The 21,210-nt window shown below is 42.9% G+C and overlaps 1 protein-coding gene across 1 annotated transcript in view; it reads left to right on the forward strand.

Moving 5' to 3' along the window:
• Positions 1-21,210, forward strand: part of LOC121273768 (solute carrier family 22 member 3-like) — a 46,913-nt gene that overhangs the window by 25,005 nt on the left and 698 nt on the right. Inside the window, exons 6-10 of the mRNA XM_041180937.1 lie at positions 2,939-3,045; positions 4,597-4,811; positions 14,821-14,929; positions 16,015-16,127; positions 21,091-21,190. Coding sequence (XP_041036871.1) covers positions 2,939-3,045; positions 4,597-4,811; positions 14,821-14,929; positions 16,015-16,127; positions 21,091-21,190 — 644 coding nt within the window. The remainder of the gene's footprint in view (positions 1-2,938; positions 3,046-4,596; positions 4,812-14,820; positions 14,930-16,014; positions 16,128-21,090; positions 21,191-21,210) is intronic.

Raw genomic sequence — 21,210 nt, forward strand, 5'->3', positions numbered from 1 at the left:
CTCCACAGACATACCCATTTCCACTGCTACCACCTGCTTCTTCTCACATGTGGTGTGTGCTTCACCATTTGACAATCCAACTATCTATCTTGGACATTTCACCAAGGTGTGTGTATCTGAGCTAGTGGAGGGTGCGCATCAGTCCTGAAATGGTGCATCCTCAGGATGGGTGATCTTTTCTGAGAAGTTTTTGTCCTCGTCTGGCACTAGGTTCTGAGGGATGCTTGATCCATCCCTGAAACATGAAAGACACAATTTAGAACTTACAAGATGAGAGGGTGAGAGGGGTTATCATAGCACAGGTCATCATATTTCAGTGGCTGCTGATATCAAATCGACTTGATTGAGTGTTGTATGTCACGGGGCTGTGATATATTTAATTATGTGACCAGATAGCTGGGAGATCTCCATGTTTCCATTTCCAATGCTCGGAGACCCGGTTCACCTCCATTGCTACATCACTTCTTGCTATTGATTTAATTTCATTTCTTACTGACAAAGCAACCCCACCCCCTCTGCCAACCTACCTATCTTGTCAATAGGATGTATATCCTTGGATATTTAGCTCCCGGTCCTGATCCCCTTGCAGCCATGTCTCCGTAATGTCCATCACATCATACCTGCCAAGATGGAGATGACAGAAGAGAAACCTCAGGTTGTTTTCATTCCCCCTGGTGTTTTGTAACCTCCTCTCCTGATTCTACTTTGGTTCTTTTTCTTGTTTGTTTGGGTGTCTGTGAAAATCCTTTAAGGCCATTGGCTGCTTGGACAACCTGATGACATTGCTGCAACTCCACACTGGGAAATCTTCAGTGAAGAATGCTGGAACACAATCAGTTGTAGTACCACTGGATGGTGTGAAGAGGGATATTATTTTTTAAAATATTTTTGGGAATATGATGGTGTTCAGTAAAGAAGGCTCTGTGCATGTGTGTGTGTGTGTGTGTGTGTGTGTGTGTGCGCGTCCATGAATAATTAAACTGGGGAAAGGTTAGTGAAGAAAGCTTGTCTGTGAGAACTGAGAGATGAAAGGTAAAGTTTCTAAATGCATGCATTTGCAGTGAGAGGCTATGGTGAAGTTGGATTTCAAGTACATATGCTGGGTTTGAAATTTGCATTTTAACATAAATGGGGACTTGACTTTTCACCTGCTAAATTTCAAACAGGAGTTTAGAAGTGACAAGGGACTTTTACAGCTTACAAAGGTTTCATAAGTAAGCAAGGGAAGGGTATTAAATTTTATTTGACCCAAAAGGGGAGGCAATAGGTAAACATGAAAAATTGTTATATTTTGGAAAAGGTGAGTTTAATGAGGTGCTGAGGATAATGGAATTAAAATGAAAGGGAAAACGGATATTTAAGGAAAGGCGCTGAGCTGAGCTGTGTGGCTGTGTGGGGGAGATGTCCTGAGATAAGGTCTGTGCTGGAAGAAGGTGTGAAAGTTGTGAATTTGAAGCAGCCATTGAGTTTTCAAGTCAGAAATGTCTTTGGGCAAGATTTTCCACATCTGCCCACTGCTGGGATCTTCCAGTCTTGCCGCAAGTCAATGGTCTTCTGGCTGAGGCACCGCCTCGCCCACCGTGGGTCCCACCTATGACAGGTCCAGAAAATCCCGGCCTTTGAGTTAAAAGGCAGTTTGTTTTCTGAGTTTTCTTGGATTTCCACAGCAAAGTGGAAGAGAGTCAGAAGTTGTCTGATATACCTTTATTAAGTTTTGCCTTGGTAATATTACTGGATTTTTATGCTTAAAAATCTATAAGAGAGCTATTGTCAAGTAGTTTACCTGTGTGTCCTGACCCAATGATGTTTTTTTGAGAATGTTTTGTAAGGCTGTTTTAATTGTGTAATTCTAATCTTGTGTGTTTAAGTTTTTTTTCCTTCTTGTTAATAAATCTTTTAATTTTAAATCCTAAAAATGTTACTGAGATCCTATGCTTCTGGAATCAATAGTTTTCCCCTTGTTTTCAAAACATAAAAGAAGGTTACGATCAGTAGGACTCTGGGATTTGACTCTGGGATTTGACTTGCACAGCAGATAACATCAGCTGTGGATGTAACAATGATGATTGAGGTGAAATTCTTGCCAGAGAGATTGCTAGATCTTTCAGCAAGGCTAGCTTTGAGGCCTATGATGAGCACCCTTGCTTTGTCAGTGACTGTAAACTCTGGGCTATTATGGCAAGATGTTGGTTTCCCCAATTAATTAGTTCATAGAATTTACCCCTCAGTCAATATCTCAGAAACTCATTTTCTGGTCATTATTTTTGGGAGCTTGCTGTGCACAAATTGCCTGCCACATTTCCTATATTACAAGAGTCATTACATTTCAAAAATACTTCATTGGCTGTAAAGCACTTTGGGGCTTCCCGAGGCCATGAAAGTCTCCGTATAAATGCAAGTCTTTCTTTCATTAGAGCAAGAAAAGATAAGGAGAGATTTAATACAGGTGTTCAAAATTATTAAGCTGATAAGGAGAAACCGTTTCCACTGGCAGGAGAGTTGGTATTCAGAGGGTACAGATCTAAGATAGTTGGCAAAAAAGCAAAGGGGGAGAGGAGGAGAATTGTTTCCAATCAGTGAACCGTCATGATGTGGCATGCATTACTTGAAAGGGTGGTGGAAGCAGATTTAACAGCGGCTTTCAAAAGGAAATTGGATATTCATTTAAAAATGACAAAATCTGCAAGGTTTGGGCAATTCTCCCTCTAAGCTTCTCAGTGTCTGACGGTGCAGCATTGAGGGAAATGTACTGCATAGGACCTGAGCAAACAGGCTGCACACAAGCAACAACCCCTTTAAGATGAATGCTTGCATGGCCTTGTGTTAATTTTAAAGGGACTGCGCAGTGCAACGAGCTGATTGCACACAGTTAAGAGAAATTTGAAGGAATTTAAAATTAACTTTTATTCCAATGACATAACTCAATGGTATTTTTCAGATGATAAGAGGAGAGAACAGTTCTGAAGAGATAAAGAATCCTTCCTTACTGGATTTGTTTAGGACACCACAAATGAGAAAGCGAACACTTATTTTAATGTATTCCTGGTAAGATAATAAATTGACACTGTATATGGTAAGATGTATTACTGAATGTATAAGACAGTTTTGCTCTCTTAAGTACAATGGTGCTCTACCATTGTATACTATTTGCATAACCCTTGGACGTAGGTTACATTGAACATCATTGAACAAAAAACCCACACAAACTGAAAAGATCCCAGCTCAACTCTAGGCTGAGCTCAGTTCACCAATATGGAAGCAGCACTACAAGCCCTTGGGTTAGGCAGTGGAAAATCAGCCAGTCTCCACCCTTGACCAGTACACAATGTTCCTTCTTGAAATTCCATTGATGTTGGGGAGGACAGGATCAGGGTATGATGAGTGAGTAATTGTCACAATGCCAGCACATATCCATGTGTGTTTGACTGGAGTTCAAGCAGTATTGACAAAACTAAAGAAAATTGGGCAGGAGCAATACTATTGTTCAATATGAACAAGTGAAGATGTTCACGCATACAGAAATATTTGAATAGATAATTTGGTTACAGTAGGTTATCAAGTATTTGCATATCATGGAAAAGAGTACAATTTGTTCCTGGAAACCATTTACCTAGTTAGCTAACAATCTATAATACCTATGTGGTCTACTGCACTGTAAATCTTTTCAGCACTCAATTTTCTGATGATTAAGGTAAAGGCAAATTGGAATGCTGTGGTTTATCACCATGATCTTGCCCTAAATAGTGTTAAACCAGAATACCCCCCACCGGATGGTCTGCAGCCATAGCTGTGGTCCTGAGGCAGAAGTAACCTTGGGGTAAAGGGTGAGGAGGGAATAAATAAAGGAGACCTTGCTGTTTCCCTCTGTCTACCACTGGGAGGCCACCTCCAGGATCTGCTGGGCTTTGCCTGCAGTGTGAGGCCCATCTGGCGCTGGTAAAATCCCAGCAGCGTCCCCGATCTGGCCCCAACTGACAGTTAATGGTGCAAATTGGCTACCTGTCACTGCCAGGTGGGAGCTGCTTCCATTTTCCATCTGGCAAGGTCAGCAGGAATGTGCCAGATAACTGATCTGAAATGCCGTGTTCAAAATGTCCCCCCACCCCCACATACAACCCCGCCTGCCACCAAATCCATCTCTGCGTGGCTGGTAAGATCCCACCCTCTATAGTACATGGGCAGCTGAAGGCTCCATTAACTATGACTCCAAACTGAGGCCTGGGGAGTTGGGGGCAGGATAACAAATCAGTGGCGAGGGCGGAAAATGATACTGGAGTCTAAATGACATCACTTGACACTTATTTGCCCTCATTCATGAGGTTCCTTCCTGTTGGCTCTGGCCATCAGTGTTAATGAGCCTCTAAGTATGAGCAGCTATAAAAGCAGTGTAGGACAAAGAGTCGTATTAAGTTCTGTCTGATCACATGCTGTTGAGTGTAAATGGGACTCTAAAGAGGTGAAATCGCCCACAAGCAGAGTTTTGATTTCAGCACACAGTGAGGATACCAGGTGAATGTAATGAGTGTCAATGTGTTCAAATGAGGAATGGTTAGAATGATTTAGCGGTTCGTTTGATTGTGCTCCTTTCTCTTTCAGGTTCACAAGCAGTGTGGTGTACCTTAGCCTAATCTTGCGTTTAGGAATCCAGGGAGGTGACAGTTATGTTGACATCTTTGTAGCTGGAGCAGTGGAACTGCCAGCAACAATTCTTGGTTTCCTGGTAGTTGAGCGTGTGGGACGGAGGACTCCCTTTGTAGTCTCCAACATAATGGCAGGAACATTTTGTCTACTGGCAGCTTGTATTTCAGAAGGTAAGTGCTGAACGATTCTGCATAGAAAAACTTATCTGTATAACACGTGGGAGAAATGTTGAAAACCCAGGGTTTTAAAGTGGACTTTGCTTCACTCTTTCTTTGCAATCCAGCCTTTCCTGTAGAGGGTGGAAACTGCCACCTATCATTGTTTTATTCTTAGAGTGAAATCTGTTTCATTTCTCATTGGGATGACTACTGTTGGGCAGAACCTTGCACTTCCTGTTATTCAATTACAATTACATTCAAACAGTGGGACTACGAGTTGACAGCCCTCTATTGAATTATAGTCACTAAAACCATCCTGACTATAGCCTAGAATTCCCTATGAGCATTGCCAAATTTTCCACCATCATTTTTGACACTGGCAGAACAAAAGCCCAGTCCTGTTGCATGGATTCACTTGTCTAAATAAGTAACAGCTACAATAAATGTTCCAAGCAGATTCAAAGAAAACCTTGGAGTTTGCACCATTGGTCTCTCTGATACAGACAGACGCACATGCGCACACGTGCACAAATACATGCACACAAACAGACACATAAACATACACACACACATATGCACATGCACACAGACAGACATACATAGACATACACACACACACACAACACACAAACATGCACACATACACACAGGGACACACAGACACACACATGCACACTCTTGGACACATGCACACACACGCATATGAATATAGACACACAACAGATACAAACACACACACACACACACACAGACACACACACACACACACACACACACACACACACATACAATTCAGGACCACAGCCCTGAATTACTTATGGGCATATTGAACTTTTTAAGTGTTTTTTTAAAAAGCCATACAAGCAAAAGCTGGCTGAAAATGTAAAGTAACCACTTTCTGGAAAATTCCTATGTGGATTATACTTGACCAACTAGTTCAGAAAGAACATGGAATGTCGCACCTAAAAAGGTGTAAAGGCCCACTTCAGATAGAGACACTTAAAAGGAAGAGTAAACAACTCCTGGATGCCACTACATTAAAAATGAGGTGCTAATAATGAAATGGAGACCCCCTCACAGACTTGCGAATGGGGAGTGGACAGTGATCTACCAGGTAGTGGTGCCGCCGCGATGACATGGGGAAATATTTTGGCTAGTTCACGCCATTCCGATAGCTGGGCATGTCAGTATACATAAAGCCCAAGAACACATCAGCCAGCATTTTTACTGGCCACACCTCCACAGGGATGTCATAAGGTTTTGCAGAAGCTGCCACACCTGCCAGGTTGTGGGGAAACCCCAGCCTACAATAAAACCCGCACCTTATGACTCCTGTGCTGGCTTTTGGGGGACCAGTTAGCAAGGTGTTAGTGGACTGTGTGGGGCCCCTGCCCAAAACAAAAGGAGGCTACCAGTATATCCTTACCATCATGGACATGGTTACCCACTTCCCGGAGGCTGTTTCCCTGAGAACTATATCTGTCAAAACAGTTGTGGGGGAATTAACCCAATTCTTTACCAGCCCACTGAGATCTAGTCAGATAGGCTCAAATTTTATGCCCAAAATATTCCTGGCAGTCATGGGTAACTTGGGCGTGACCCATCTGAAGCCTTCAGTGTTTCACCCACAGTCGCAGGGGGCGCTAGAACGGTACCAGCAGACCCTAAAATCAATGATCAGGGCAGACTACCTCAGTAACCCCATGACTGGGATAAAGGACCGGGTTTTCTTCTATTCACTACCAGGGACTCACCCAATGAGTCCACCAGTTTTACACCGTTTGACTTAGTTCATGAGCATCAAATGCGAGGGCCTCTGAAACTAATCAAGGAGAGGTTTTTAGAAGAGAAAGAAGCCTCCTTGTTAGACAATGTAACAGTGTTCTGGGATTGACTCATGAGAGCCCCTGGGGTGTGGTCTGCGAACACTTGGGACAGAATTTTTGCTTGCCGTGCGAGTGCGTGCCTGACACACTCGAGCATAAATAGCGTGCGATGACATTGGGCGAGCGTCCTGATGTCATCGCGCACTTGTGCGATGTTTTGGTTGGCAGGTGCGCGCTAAACTTGGCAGTGTGCCTGCTGACAATTAAGAGAACTATTAAGCTCATTAATGGCGCAATTAACTGCAAATTTTTAGTGCCCATCCAACCGTATGGCTGGCAGGTGGGTGAGTGAATTGGCCAGACTGCCTTTGCATTTTTCAGGAAACCTTATCCAAGGATGGGATGAGGTTTCCGGCATTAAATTTAAAAAAATGAAAATGTTTAGACAGAATTTTCATGTTGCATATGTTCAGGTGACTGTTTCTGATGCATGAGCATTTTTTTTCCCCAGCTTTTAAAATCTTTATTTTTTGTTTTTAAACTCTTCAGCTCCCTGAAGCAGCTCCCTGCCTTCAGGGAGCTTTGATTCCATGCTCCTCCGTGCCTGCGCTTACTGCAGCGCTCTCTCTCTCCGCCAGCCTCTGACCCAGGCAGCGCTGGTCCTATCAGTGCCTGCTTCATGCTGGCTGGCCTCTAATTGGCCAGCTGGCATGAAATCACGGTCGGGCACCAATCGCGGTTGGCGGTCCGTTTCCCGACCTCTCCCAGACCCAATCGCTGAGCTAAAAACTCAGGCCTTAAAACCTGCCAGACAGCTGTGAGAAAACAGGCAGACAAACATACCAGGGTCCCAACCTTTCAACTTTTCAACCAGGAGACAATGTGTTATTGCTCTTACCAATACCAGATGAACACTTAAAAGACCGGCTCAGTGGCCCATACAGAGCAGCAAAGCAGCTCGGGGAAGTAAACTATCCAATTGAGACCCCAGATCAGGGAAAAAAGCACCGGCTGTGTCATGTCAACATAATAAAGCAATATCACAGCCGGGAAGGGGACAAGCAGGGAATGTCCTATTGCCACTGACCTAGAGAATGAGGACACCTGAAAAGCTCACTTAAAGCAACTGGAAGTCCTTTTCCAGAAAGTACAGTCAGCTGACCTAGTGGTCAATCTCACAAAGAGCAAGTTCGCTAAGGCTCAGGTGATCATTGTAGGAGGGTGAGCGCTGAAGTCAGTGCGGGTGAGGGGGAGTGCTCACAGAAATCTCCCTGAAGGCAGACAGTTGCGTCAGGGAGCTGAAGGCTTCAGAAGTATCAAATAAAGATTTTTAAATTGGGGAAAAAAATGTCCATGCAACATAAGCCGTCATCTGAGCATAAACATTATAAAAATTCTGTGCATAGATTTTTATTTTTTTAATTTAATGCCAGAAACCTCATGCCACCCTTGGATGAGGTTTCCTGAAAGATGCAAAGGCCGTCTGACTGAATTGTCTTCTTGCCAACCATAAGGTTGGGCGGGCAATGAAAAATCCCAGTTAATTGTGCCGTTAATGGGCTTAATAGCCCTCTTAATTGTCGGCGGGCGCGATTCCGAGTTTAGCGCACGCCTGCTGACTGAAATATTGCAAGAGTTGGGACACTCGCCTGACATCATCATGTATTATTTTACACTTGAGCAGGTCAGGTGCGTACCCGCCTGCTCAGTGAAAAATTCTGGCTTGTGTGTATGTGTTGCATTTTTATTATTTTTCCTTGTGTTTTTAGTCACTAATAAACTTACTTTTTTTGACTCAAGAAAGCCTGGTTAAACTGGCTCCATCAAAAACATAAATACTGGGTTAAGGAATCCACGAGGGAAGGGATCCTTTTTAAATTAACCTTGTTGCGACCAACCAAAGGTGTTGAATAAAGAAGGGGAGCCAGCTCATTCCTCCTCACCCAGGAGAAGTTAACAATTTCGGGAAGTTAACAAATTGGAGGGCCTCGCCTGGAGACCAGCCGTAACAACACACGCATGTGAACACACACACACATTCACACACAACACTCTCTCACACACCTACACACACACACACACAACATTCTCACACACACACATACACAACACTCTCTCACACACCTACACACACACACGCACACAACAATCTCACACACACACATACACAACACTCTCTCACACACCTACACACACACATGCACACAACATTCTCACACACACACATACACAACACTCTCTCACACACCTACACACACACACGCACACAACATTCTCACGCACACATGCACACAACACTCTCTCACACACCTACACACACACACACACACACACACACAACATTCTCACACACACACACGCACACAACACTCTCACACACACACGCACACATTCACACATATACACACAGCTACACATGCACACACACGCTCAGACACAGACACACACATGCACACACACAGACTTACACAGGTGCACACAGACATCTACACACCGATACAGGCACACACAAACACACACACATACGCATGTGCGAGATCGTTTGGTTTGTGGTGTACACGACAACGCCATTCAGCACTATTTACTTGCAGAAGTTAATAATGGCCTGAAGCGCACCATGGAAATACTGCTAGCAATGAAGAGTGCTGAGGGGGACACGCAGGCATTGTAGAGTGTGCAACATGGCGCCGTTCTTCAGTTGGAGTGGGAACCTACCATCGGGCATGGCGCAAAAACCAGAGAGACAACCTCGAAGCAGGAAACAGCCTCTACCACTTACAAAGCAAAAATAAGTATTGGAAGCATTTCGCCAGCAATTCAGAAATTAATTTGTTACTGATGTGGGGGCAAGCAGTAAAGAGGCAGAATGCTACTACTGTCACAAAAAAGGGCATGTTATAAAAGGGCAGGGCAAAATCAAGACAGCCAATCAAACAACAAACCAAGTTGATTGAAGTGCACAATATAAATGAACCGGAAGCTGCATATACTGATATCTATTCCCTATACAAAGCAGTGAAAACTAAACCAATCATTATCACCCTTCAAGTAAATGGGAAGCCTGTAGTCATGAAGATTGACACAGGAACATCGAGCACAATGGTGAGAGAACACATGTTTAAATACCTAAGTGAAGGTACTCTGCCACTGAATCTGGAGCAAGCCACAGCTCAGCTGAAGATGTATACTGGAGAGGAAATACAGGTAAAAGGTATTCTACAGGCAACAGACAGCCCAGCTTCCAGTGATTGTTGCAACAGGTGAAGGACTAAGCCTTTTGGGCCATGATTGGTGAAAAAAAATTAAGCTTAACTGGTCAGAACTTTGTCAAGTCAGAATAGGAAGTTGATAAGGGAATGTGATTGTGCCTTTTGGAATGAGTTAAGAGAACCGAAGGACCTTCACAGGATCCCTCAGGCCAGAGTTGGTTCCACGAGAAAATCATGAAAAGAAGCGAAATGAATACAGGCAAACTGCTGCAGATGCTGGAAATCTGAAACAAAAACAAAAATTGCTTGAAAAATTCAGCATGTCTGACAGCATCTGTGGAGAGAGAAACAGAGTTAACGGTTAGAATCTTCGAGAGTCATACGGACTCGAAACGTTAACTCTGTCTTTCTCTTTACAGATGCTGTCAGACCTGCTGAGTTTTTCCAGCATTTTTTGTTTTCAAAATGAATACAGTGCTTCTCTGAACCAATTGAAGAAACAGTGGACAGAAAAAACTCAACAATGTTCAATGTTCCAGGAGGAAGCAAAAAGGTACAAAAAGGAGACAGGAGAACTGAAAAATCAGTTGATTGAGGCTAAAGAGGCATTAAAAGGAAAATTCATGGAATTTTCCAAGATGCAAGTGGGTAGCAAAACCCTAGGTAGCTCAACCCCGAACTGAACCAGGTTAAGATCTCATCTGAGAGAAATTTGGCCGACTGTGAAATCAAAATGAAGGATGAGACGAAACTCTGTGGCAAACACAAGAAGAAAAGTTTGAAATCAAATCTGAAAGGCCAATAGGATGTGCCTCCAGAACCCTCTCTGCAGCCGAGAAGGTTTACTCACAGCTTGAAAAAGAAGGCCGAACAGTAATATTTGGAGTAAGGAAATTCCAGAAATACTTGCATGGTCGCGTTTCACCCTGGTGTCAGATCACAAACCACTTACAGTTTTATTTGGTGAAGATAAAGCAATTCTGATGATAGCCTCTGCCAGAAATCAAAGATGGGCTGTGATTTTGTCGGCATATGAGTACACCTTTATGCACTGTCCAAGTGTGCATGTAGCAAATACAGGCATCTTCCATTGCAAGATAGCATTATACATGCTCCAATACCTCAAGAAGTTGTACTTGTGTCCTGGACTCCTCACTGGCCTGTGTGAAGCAGATAAAGAATTGGACAAACCGGGGTCCAATTTTATCAAGAGTCCGAGAACAGGTATTTCAAGTATGGTCAAATGCACAAGTCCCTGAAGAGTTAAAATCATTCTATGCCCGTAAATCTGAACTGAGCTGTCAAGGTGATATCTTGTAATGAGGAGTAATAGTTGTCATTCCTTTGCAAGGAAGAAAGCCACTCTTGACAGAGCTTCACAGTGAGCATCCTGGCATTGTGAAAATGAAGATGCTTGTGCAAAGCTATATCTGGTGGCCAGGTATAGACAGTGATATAGAAAAAATGGTGCACTGTCTCCAGTGTCAGCAACAATAGAAGTTGCCCATTTCAGTTCCACTGCATCCGTGGGAGTGGCCTGGTCAACCCTGAGTTAGACTACATATAGACTATGTAGGTCCATTTTTAGATACCTTACTTTTAGTGATCATTGACGCGCACTCTAAGTGGATGGATGTGTATGAAGTCAGATCACCGACGTCGTGTGCAACTATTGAAAAGCTGTGCCAATGTTTTAGTGTACATGGCCTACCAGAAGTCATTGTTTCAGGTAATGGTACTGCTTTCACTCATACAGAATTCCAGAGATTCATGAACTTAAATGGGATTAAACATATTAAAACAGCACCATATCATCCCTCATCCAATGGATTAGCAGAAAGAGCAGTTCAAACTTTTAAAACAGGAATGAAGAAATTATCCGAAGGAATGTTATTCAGAATTTCGCGATTTCTTCTCAGCTATCGCATGACTCCTCGTTTAACTACGGGTTCAACATCGTCTGAATTACTAATGAACCGTCACCTTCGTACAAGGTTGAGCCTGGTGTTTCCTAACTTAGAGAGGAAGGTAGAGAAGAATCAGAGTAGTCAGAAAGTCAGTATAGTTCAAAAATTTACTGTCGGAGAGACAGTTTTGTGCGAAATTTTGGAACTGGACTTAGACGGGTTCCTGGTATAATTGTCTCTGAAACAGGAAGTTTGTCATACCAAGTGGAAGTGGAAAACTGGATTGTTTGAAAACATGTGGATCATCTAAGAAGTGGAGAGAGACTCCAACAGCCAGTTCCAGTTACCTGAAATCAAAGTTGAACCTTTGATCCTTGTGGTGCCAGATCAACATAGAATAGACATACTTTTGAAGTAAATAATTCTGAACTGTCATTGTCTAAGGATGTCCCTGATGCTGCAGTTCCTGATCAAGTTGATCCAGTTGAAGAATCTCAAGTCGTGGAGCTACGTCACTTCAACCGAATCAGAAAACTACCTCAGAGACTTAATCTATAATTGCATGAGCTGTATATATTTGTATATGTTATGGATTAAGATATTATTGTAAATAAGAGATGTAAAACAAAATTAAAGGGGGAGGAATGTAACGATCGTAAGTAAAACCTTTCATACTGTTTTGGAGTTCATGTGACTGTACAGACGAATCAGCCCTAAGCGTGGGTAATCTTAGGGGCGAACCTTTCTAGTTGTGGACCTTGTTCTAGCATGTAGCTTCATCAGGAGCTCTGTAAATAAAGTTTACTGTTTCCAACAAGAAAGCTGTCCAGTACACCAAGTTTATTACAGTATCTAATTCTGACCACAGAACAGACATTCTTCTGTGGATGAATCGAGTTCCCTCTTTGATTGCCATTCTCCTTCCCATGATCAGTTCCCTTGACTGCAGTTCTCCTTTCATGTTTGGCTGGTTTCCTTCCTTGTTCCTTGCAGGAACAAAGTTAACTCAATAGCTTCCATACACCATTTCCTTCCAAGGTGCATCGCCAAGACCTTATTGACTTATCAATGATAGCATGATAGGTTGTGACAACAAATGATATATCTCATTCTTGTTTAAAACTTAAAACCTTAAAGTTACTTAGACTTCCCTTCAGTAAATTCCACCATATGAAGACCACGGTAACAGTTGATTGGCTGGATAACTCAAGCAAACTCAAGCACCTAGCTGGCCAATTTCCTGATAAGAATTGTTTATTGAAGAGGCACATGCCTTGTTTACATTGACAACTCCTTTAGCTACGCAATCTCTTTGCTCCTTCTTGACAGCACTCTCTGGATTTTCTGCTGTGCAACAGTTCAACAGGTTTTCATTTTAAAGCAAGCTTTCTTCCCCCATCAGCACTGATCCCGGCTCCCCAAAGCATGTTGGTTGAATGTCCAGATTAAAAATTATTCTCAAAAAGGATCTCTCTTCCTCACCCTCTTCCTATGGCTTCCTTCGTCAGGATCCGCAATTCTGGCCCCTCCACATGTAAGAGGACAAACATTTGGGAGCCCACCGCAAGCAGGTGCCCCGGCATGGGCTGAATTTCCCTTTTAAAAAAACACAAAGGGTGAGAATAACTGCTGGTTGCCAATTAGGTGCCAACAAGTGAATTATTTTGGGATGATGACAGGCGTAGGAACCAACAACTGCATTTCATGTGAAACTTTTATTGCAGTCATAGCATATAAGAATTTCAATAATGAAGTACTTGCAGCTAGGTGAAGGCTAGTCTGTAAAGAACTTGTATTATCTCTTTGCCATTGATTTGTTAAACACCAACAGGTGTGCTGCAATGATAGCTGGCATGCTTAGTTCATGAATGGCTGAAAAACATGCCTGGCTCCTCGTCCTGTACTAGATGTGGTAATGAGTTGTCAGTGGGTAGGGTTTAGAGTCAGCACTGTTTGTCCTGGTCACTGTCCTGTCACTGGTACTGGGCTGCTTTCCTTGCAGAATGACATGGCAGGTTTTCAAAAAATATCGTCCTCCTTTGTCTAATTGTATTAAGAGTTGTTTCCACACCCTCTCAGGTCTACCATGGCTTCTGAAAAGATTTCAGATCTCAGATTTTTGTCATTCAGGTCTTTTAAGTAGCTGGCCACACCTCACCCTACCACCTAACCCCTCAGCTCCCCATTCCAGGTGGTGAGTTCACAGAAAGTGGTGTCATGACACCAGGTTACTGTCATTCTGTTAATTTGGTTGAAGGAACTCTGGTGGGATTGACCTACACCTCACAGGCAGATTCCAATCTCGCTCTATTATTTTTCTGTTGATGTTTTTGTCTGAATGGAAAACTTCCATTTCTTAGTCAAAATCAGTCATGAGATTACGTGGACCAAATTTTCTAAAATGTCTTGATGTAGAACATGGCTGCTATATGAATGCACTGAGGGAAGGTGAATCCTGATTATTAGGAGGCAACACCACCAGCTCCCTGTGCATGTTGGGAGTACACATTGGCAAACTGTACACACCCGGTGCAATGTCACATTGCTGAGCACAAGCCTCACTTGCCAACGCCAGCTATTTCAGTCTCTTGTAACTGTCAAGTATTTTCCCTACATAGTGGAAGTGAATCAACAGCATGTAACATCTGAGCTAAAGAGGGAACAGTAAATAGTGAATAAATTTCCTAAAGGAAATCTCCAAGGAAAGGACATTGTTGGACCTGGGGTTGTGGTCTTCTGCCAAATCCAAAAGAAAGCAGAAGACTGATTATGGTTGGGCTGTATGACTTCCTGTCATCAAAAACCCTAGTGATCGATCCCTCCACCACATGCAGCACAAAAGTAAGTGGGGAGAAAGTTGACAACTGTTTTAAAAATCAGACATTTTGATGGTTAGTTTACCTTTTAGAAAATGAATGTCTGCCCAGTCTATGGGGCATCTCCTTAAAGGTGTAACTTGATTTAATGGGCGTGTTTAATAAAAGGTGGAAGTCTTGTACCAGATGTAACTGACTGCTCTCTTGTGTTAGTAATTCTATATGTCTGGACCTTACATTAACTTTGTTTTATCATCTCAAAGATATGCACTGGTTCAAAACTGCTGTTGCTACATTGGGCAGATGTGGAATAACTATGTCAATCAGTATACTTTTCCTTGTGACCAATGAACTGCAACCCACATCATTAAGGTAACCAACTGAAACCTTTTCAATGAACTCAAATTATATGAATAAAGGATGGATATACCATCCCAGTATGATGGATAGCTGGTAATCACTTCAGGAACTGACATTGCCATTGACACAACTGATCATTTTTGTCACTTGATGGTACAGAACTTGAGCGTTGCTGAATAAAGAGACAAGTAGTCAAAGCTTGTTGTCTTGCACTCATCAGGACAGATGCAAGTATGTTAAATTTCAAAGGGAGCAACAATTTATACCGCATGAGAAAAGGGCACTGATTGATTGGCAAGTTGACTCTGATTGGTTGAGGCACTGCAATGGAGAATGCACCAGGGAGCTATTGTCCCCCACACTTTGTTTAATTCAAAAACGGTGCAATGCCTGGACATGTCCCTATTCCCTTCAGAGGGTAGCTTCCTGAATCTGAATATATGAGGCTCCTTGCAAACATAAGGGGGACACATTGTGGGCTTGAATTGGTTGTTGGTGCAATTCTTTGCACAAATTCTTAGTGTAATTCTTTTCTCAGTAAGAATAATTTTTGTTTTGCTGAAAAAGAGACATGCTATTGAAACTTTTTGTCTTACATTCATCAGGACAGCTCACAAGATAAACCAAGTGTAATTGGAAAGACAATTTATACTGCATGAGAAGAGAGTGCTGATTGGTTGGCAAGTGGACTCTGATTGGTAGAGGCATTGGAAAATGTGCAATGCTCCTTCTGTTCATGCATTCCATCTTTTCCAACTAAACAAAAGCTTTGGGGACAGCCATTCCATGGTTCATTCCCCATGGCAATGCCATGATCAATCAGAGTCAACCTGGCTGGTTTGAATTTGAACAAAAACTTGGTAGTTAACTGTTCTTTGCTGCATTCGCCATGGCAACACATTTACCAATCAGAGCCCACTGCCAACTAATCAGCACTCTCTTGTCATGCAGTATAAATTGTTGTTCCCTTTAGTGTTGATTTATCTTGTGAGATGTCCCAGTGAGCACAAGAGAAAAATCTTCAATAGTATGTTTCTTTTTTCAGCAATACTCAAGTTCTGTACTACCAGGTGACATTTTTTGTTTTAAAATAACAGGAATTTTGGTGTTTCGATATGTTCATCCCTAAGTGCCATTGGTGGGATTGCAGCGCCATTTGTGCTCTTCAACTTAGCAACCATTTGGAGTGAACTTCCCTTGGTAATTTTTGGTGAGTTTTAAAAAATTTATCCTTTCATGGGACGTGGGCATCACTGGCAAGGCCAACATATTTTGCCCACCCCTAATTATCCTTGAACTGAGTGACTTGCTAGGCCATTTCTGAGTCAACCACATTGCTGTGGGTCTGGAGTCACACGTAGGCCAGACCAGGTAAGGATGGCAGGTTTCCCTCCCTCAAGGACATTGGTGAACAAGGTGGGTTTTTACGACAATTGATGGTAGTTTCATGGTCATTATTCCTGAGACTAGCTTTCAGTTCGAAATGAAATTAATAAAACCTGGAGTTCTATCAGTTGCTGTGGTGGGATTTGAAACTGTACCCAAGAAAATTAGCCTGGGCTTCTGGATTGCAAATTCAACAATATAACACTATACTACCATCTCCCCCTTTAAGCATGCCGAAATGAATAAATATATTTTATCCATTCTTTGGAGGATAATACTATTGAGTCCATTTCCCCTGACAAGCTATACTTAAAGAAACAACATGGAGGCATCCTCAAAAAACTGTTGAGGCTACGTCAATTGCAAATTTCAAAACTAAGGTTGATCAATTTTTAAGTAAGGGTATTAAGGATCATGGAACCAAGGTGTGTAGATGGAGTTAAGATATATTTCAGCAATGATCTAACTGAAAGGTGGAACATACTTGAGGGGCGGAATGGCCACCTCCTGTTCCTAGGGGATGGGGGAGGGGGCTAAAATTTCAGTCTCAGCACATTGGACACTTGAAGTGGATGGCAGGAGTGTATTGCATCCCAGCATTTAAAGCACACAGCACAAGCCCAACAACAGGAGTGCAATATTTGCAAAGATTAAGTGGAGGAATTGGATAAGGTCTGTTTTCAGGCGTGGGGATTGAGATGCATAATTACCCTGTGCCTAGTCCCATTGATGGAGGCAGCATCAAACTTTATGCTGTCTCCTCATTTCAATAATTTCAATGGGCAAAGTGCTGCTGACTGGCTGCATGCTCAACAGGGGGGCACAGCAGTGTGTACACCTAGCACAGCTAACCAGTTAACCTGAGCCTCTTAAAGGCAGTCTGCTCCTTCTTAAAGGGAAACTGTACTCATGCAATAGATGCAGCTGCTGACTGTCTGTGAATACTTGGCTGGAAGGAAAAGCACAACAAAAGTAACAAGAGGTGAGGAAGAGAGTTCCAAGATATTTTGAGGCAGTGAATTACTGATAGAGGTGGAAAGGAGGAGATGTCATGTTCTAGAAACAGACCAGCGGCCCTCAAGACACACCATAAGCAGGTGGCCATGGAGATTAATAGCGAGAGTCTGGCCCCCTGTAATTGGCTACACAACTGGAAATGGTTTATAGAGTGATCAAGGTCAGTGAATGGATGGTCAAAGGACATTTCATGCCCACTACTCTACCAACCACTCATGCTGCTCAATACACCGCACTCCCATCATTCACTCCTCAGCAATCAGGACCCATGGGTAACATTCAGGTATTCCACTCGACCCTCATCCACTAGCCAATGTTGGCAGCCTCACAGACACCTCTCACAGTATCCATGTGCCTCTGGTTTCTCAGCTATGACAGGCACATTACCTAAACACATTGAAACACACTCACTGACATTCGTCTCTCTCCCTTGCAGGACAAGCTGGTACATAATCACAGGAAACAGCAGAGGACCAGCAGAGGACAGGCATGCCTGCATATCCTCAGCTCCCTGGAGGAGACGGTGCTCCGCATCATGGGGCCATCTACTAGTAAGGTTGCATTCAGCATCACCGGGAACAGTCAGGATGAGGCTATGTTCCTGCCAATGCTCCTCAAATTCCACCTCATCATCATCATGCTGTCTGACATGAAGTGCAAGCTGTAAATGCTGTGACTGTGGACATCATGCTTTCCACCCCAGCCCCTTCGCTCACCCCAGTTCCCCCCTTCTGCATTTCTGTTTTCAGGTACTGACCTGGCCAGCCTCACTGTGAAGGTTGAGAGCATCCTGCTGACCTATGAGGGAAGCACCATCACCTGATCTGACTCTTGCAGCCGTCAGCTCAGATGCACCTTAGAGGATAGTATAGAGTCGGGGTCAGCATGTGGTGAGTCACCGGGCACGAGAGGGCTGCAGCCAGGCCAGGAGGAAAGGATAACTTGTGGATCAGATCTCCGCAGGGCTAGGCTGCACATGAATTCTGCTATGGGGAACTCAGATGAGGACTTTGTTGGGGAGACATGCAGGAAAACATGGATGGGCATACACACTGAGATGCTTGGGGCACTGAGGCCTGTCACAGAGCTGTTGTCACTGTCAAGGTGCATGGAAGAGTCGGGCTCAGGCTTTCACACAGAACTTGGAGTCCATCCTTTTCACTGTGAAACTGTGGTGACCAACTCTTTGACAGAACTTAAAAATAAGCTATGGTAGCAGCTCCTGCCAATGTCTCAGCTTCCACTGATGCACAGGCAGAAGCCATCTAAGGTCTCAGTGCTGCCGTGATGAATGAGTGACTAAGCACCTAGAGAAATGTAAACTGATTAAAATGAACTAACACGGATTTGTACAGGTTAGGTCATTTCTAATGAACCAAACTGACTTTTTTGAACAAGTAACTAAAGTGGTTTTCAGGAAATATTTATGGTTGTAGTTCATGTGGACTTTAGAAGGCATTTGATAAGATTCCACATAAGACACTGACCTTAGGAAATAGAAGACAGAGAGTAGGAGAATCTGTGCTATGGACTCAATTCTTCACTCTATTCATTCATGACTTAGCTAACACAATAGATAGCAATCTATCCAAGTTTGCTGATGACACAGAGATTGGTGGAACAGTTTTTAATGTAGACTGGAGCATAAAGTTATGAGGAAACATTGACGGATGGGTAAAACTGTGGCGGACGGATTTTGATACAATGCGAGTTCATCCATTTTGGAGCAAAAAGGGATAGATTTTTTTAAGCAGTGAACAGCTAGGAATTCATGTACACAGAACACTGAAAGGTGGTAGTCAGGTGCAAAAAATAATCAAAAAAGGCTCATGGAATGCTGGCCTTTATGTCTGGAGGGCTGGAGTATAAACAAAAGGAAGTTTCTCTGAAGCTGTACAGAGCCATGGTTTGGCCACATGTGGGGCATTGTGTACAGGTCTGGGCACCGCATCTTCGAAACTATCTATTGTCCTGTAAGAAATGCAGGCCCCGCTCATCAGAATGTTACCAGGGCTATAAGGATTAAATTATGAGGAGAGATTAAATAAACTGGACTTGCACTTCCTGGAATATAGAAAGTTAAGGGGTGATTTGATTAAGGATTTTAGGATTTTGAAAGGAATTGACAGGGTAGGTGGAGAGAAACTGTTCCTTTAAAAAATACATATTATTCACAACATTTGTAAAAGTAAATTACAAAACATTTTGAATTGAAAATTACAGGAAATGTAGTAAAATTCAACTTTTTTCCCATTCAGCCTGTTCCATTCTGAGGTGCCTCAATACAATTGCGATACTCTTGGTATTTAGAATATACATTCCATGTCAGGTACATAGGCCGCGAGCTTCATCACAGTTTCCAGCCCCTTGACGTACTATGGCTGAGAAACCTTTCCCTCGGGTGAGATAATCTGGGACCAGGAGTAAATTTAAAATTGGAGCCAGGCCACTCAGGGGGGATGTTAGGAAGCACCACTTCACACAAAGGGTGGTAGTAATGTGGAACTTTCTCCCACCAAAAGCAATAGGTTCTAGCTCAATTAATAATTTAAAATCAATAGATTTTTGTTAGCCAGGGGATATAGAGGCAAGGTGGATGAGTTAAGATGCAGATCAGACATGATCTCATTGAATGGCAGGTCAAGCTGGAGGGGCTGAATTGTCTCCTCCTGTCCAATGTCCTTTTAGTAATAGCTACACCACAGGGATAAGCAGTATGGGCTGATACACACATTTTCCTTCTCCCTCTCCATCCAGTTACACATGTTGGGAATTTTATTTCTTCTTTCATGGGCTGTGCATGTCACAGGCAAGGCCAGCAGCTTTTATTGCTCATCCTTAATTGCCATCAAGCTGCTGTGGGTTTGGAGTCACATGTAGGCAGGTTTCCTTCCCTGAAGGGAATTAGTGAACCAGATGGATATTTCTGGCAATTGATGACACAGCTAGCTTTATGTTCCAGATGTATTAATTCAATTTAAAATTCAACCTAACTGCTTTGATCCTACACCCCACCCCGACACCCGCCAACAGAGCATTAGCCTAAGATTCTGGATTGCTAGTCTAGTGACATCAGCACTATGCCACCACCTCCCCAATGACACGGATACACCAAGAGAAAGCTTTTTCTTATGTTAACAGTACAACAGAATTGCAACAGTATGCTCTAAACCAGAACAAACAAAAATTAGACACATATGTATAAAAAAAAATTACAAGGTATTGAAATAAAAATACAAAGGCTGAGTTTGGAAATCTGAGGTAAAAGCAAAAATTGGAGGAACAATATAGCATGTCAGACAGCATCCTGATACATGGGATATTTAGCAGTGCTGCCCTTAGTTCTCTGTGACTGATGTTTAATATGTCAAGTGCACGCACTGAAAGGTTCACTCAAATTGGGTGCTGCACATTTTTCTTTATTCATTATTGAGATGTGGGTGTTACTGGCAAGTCTGGTATTTATCACCATCCCTAGTTGCCAGTGGTGAAGGCGGTGGTGAATCTACTTCTTAAACCAATGCAGCTGCCTAAAAACCACTTCGGAGAGCAGTTAAAGTGTTTCTAATATGTCCTGCTGTGACTTGCAATGTGTACTTTATTTAACCTGCGGCAGCCAAGTTTAGGTTAGCATTTTCTATACTTCAACTTGTCCACAAATGATGCAAGTTTCTTAACCTGGACCTGACCCATCGTGGACTCCACATAATCAAACAATGGAGATTGGTAGCAGATACAGCGCATTGTAATCAGTCTCCATTTTCCTCTAGGTGCTCTTTCTCTGGTAGCTGGTGGTTTGGTGCAGCTTTTGCCTGAAACAAGGGGCACGAGGTTACCTGAAACAGTCGACGATGTGGAAAATATTATGCGGTAACTATCAATATGGAGCC

This window comes from Carcharodon carcharias, chromosome 2, assembly GCF_017639515.1.
Source record: "Carcharodon carcharias isolate sCarCar2 chromosome 2, sCarCar2.pri, whole genome shotgun sequence".
Classification (NCBI taxonomy): domain Eukaryota; kingdom Metazoa; phylum Chordata; class Chondrichthyes; order Lamniformes; family Lamnidae; genus Carcharodon; species Carcharodon carcharias.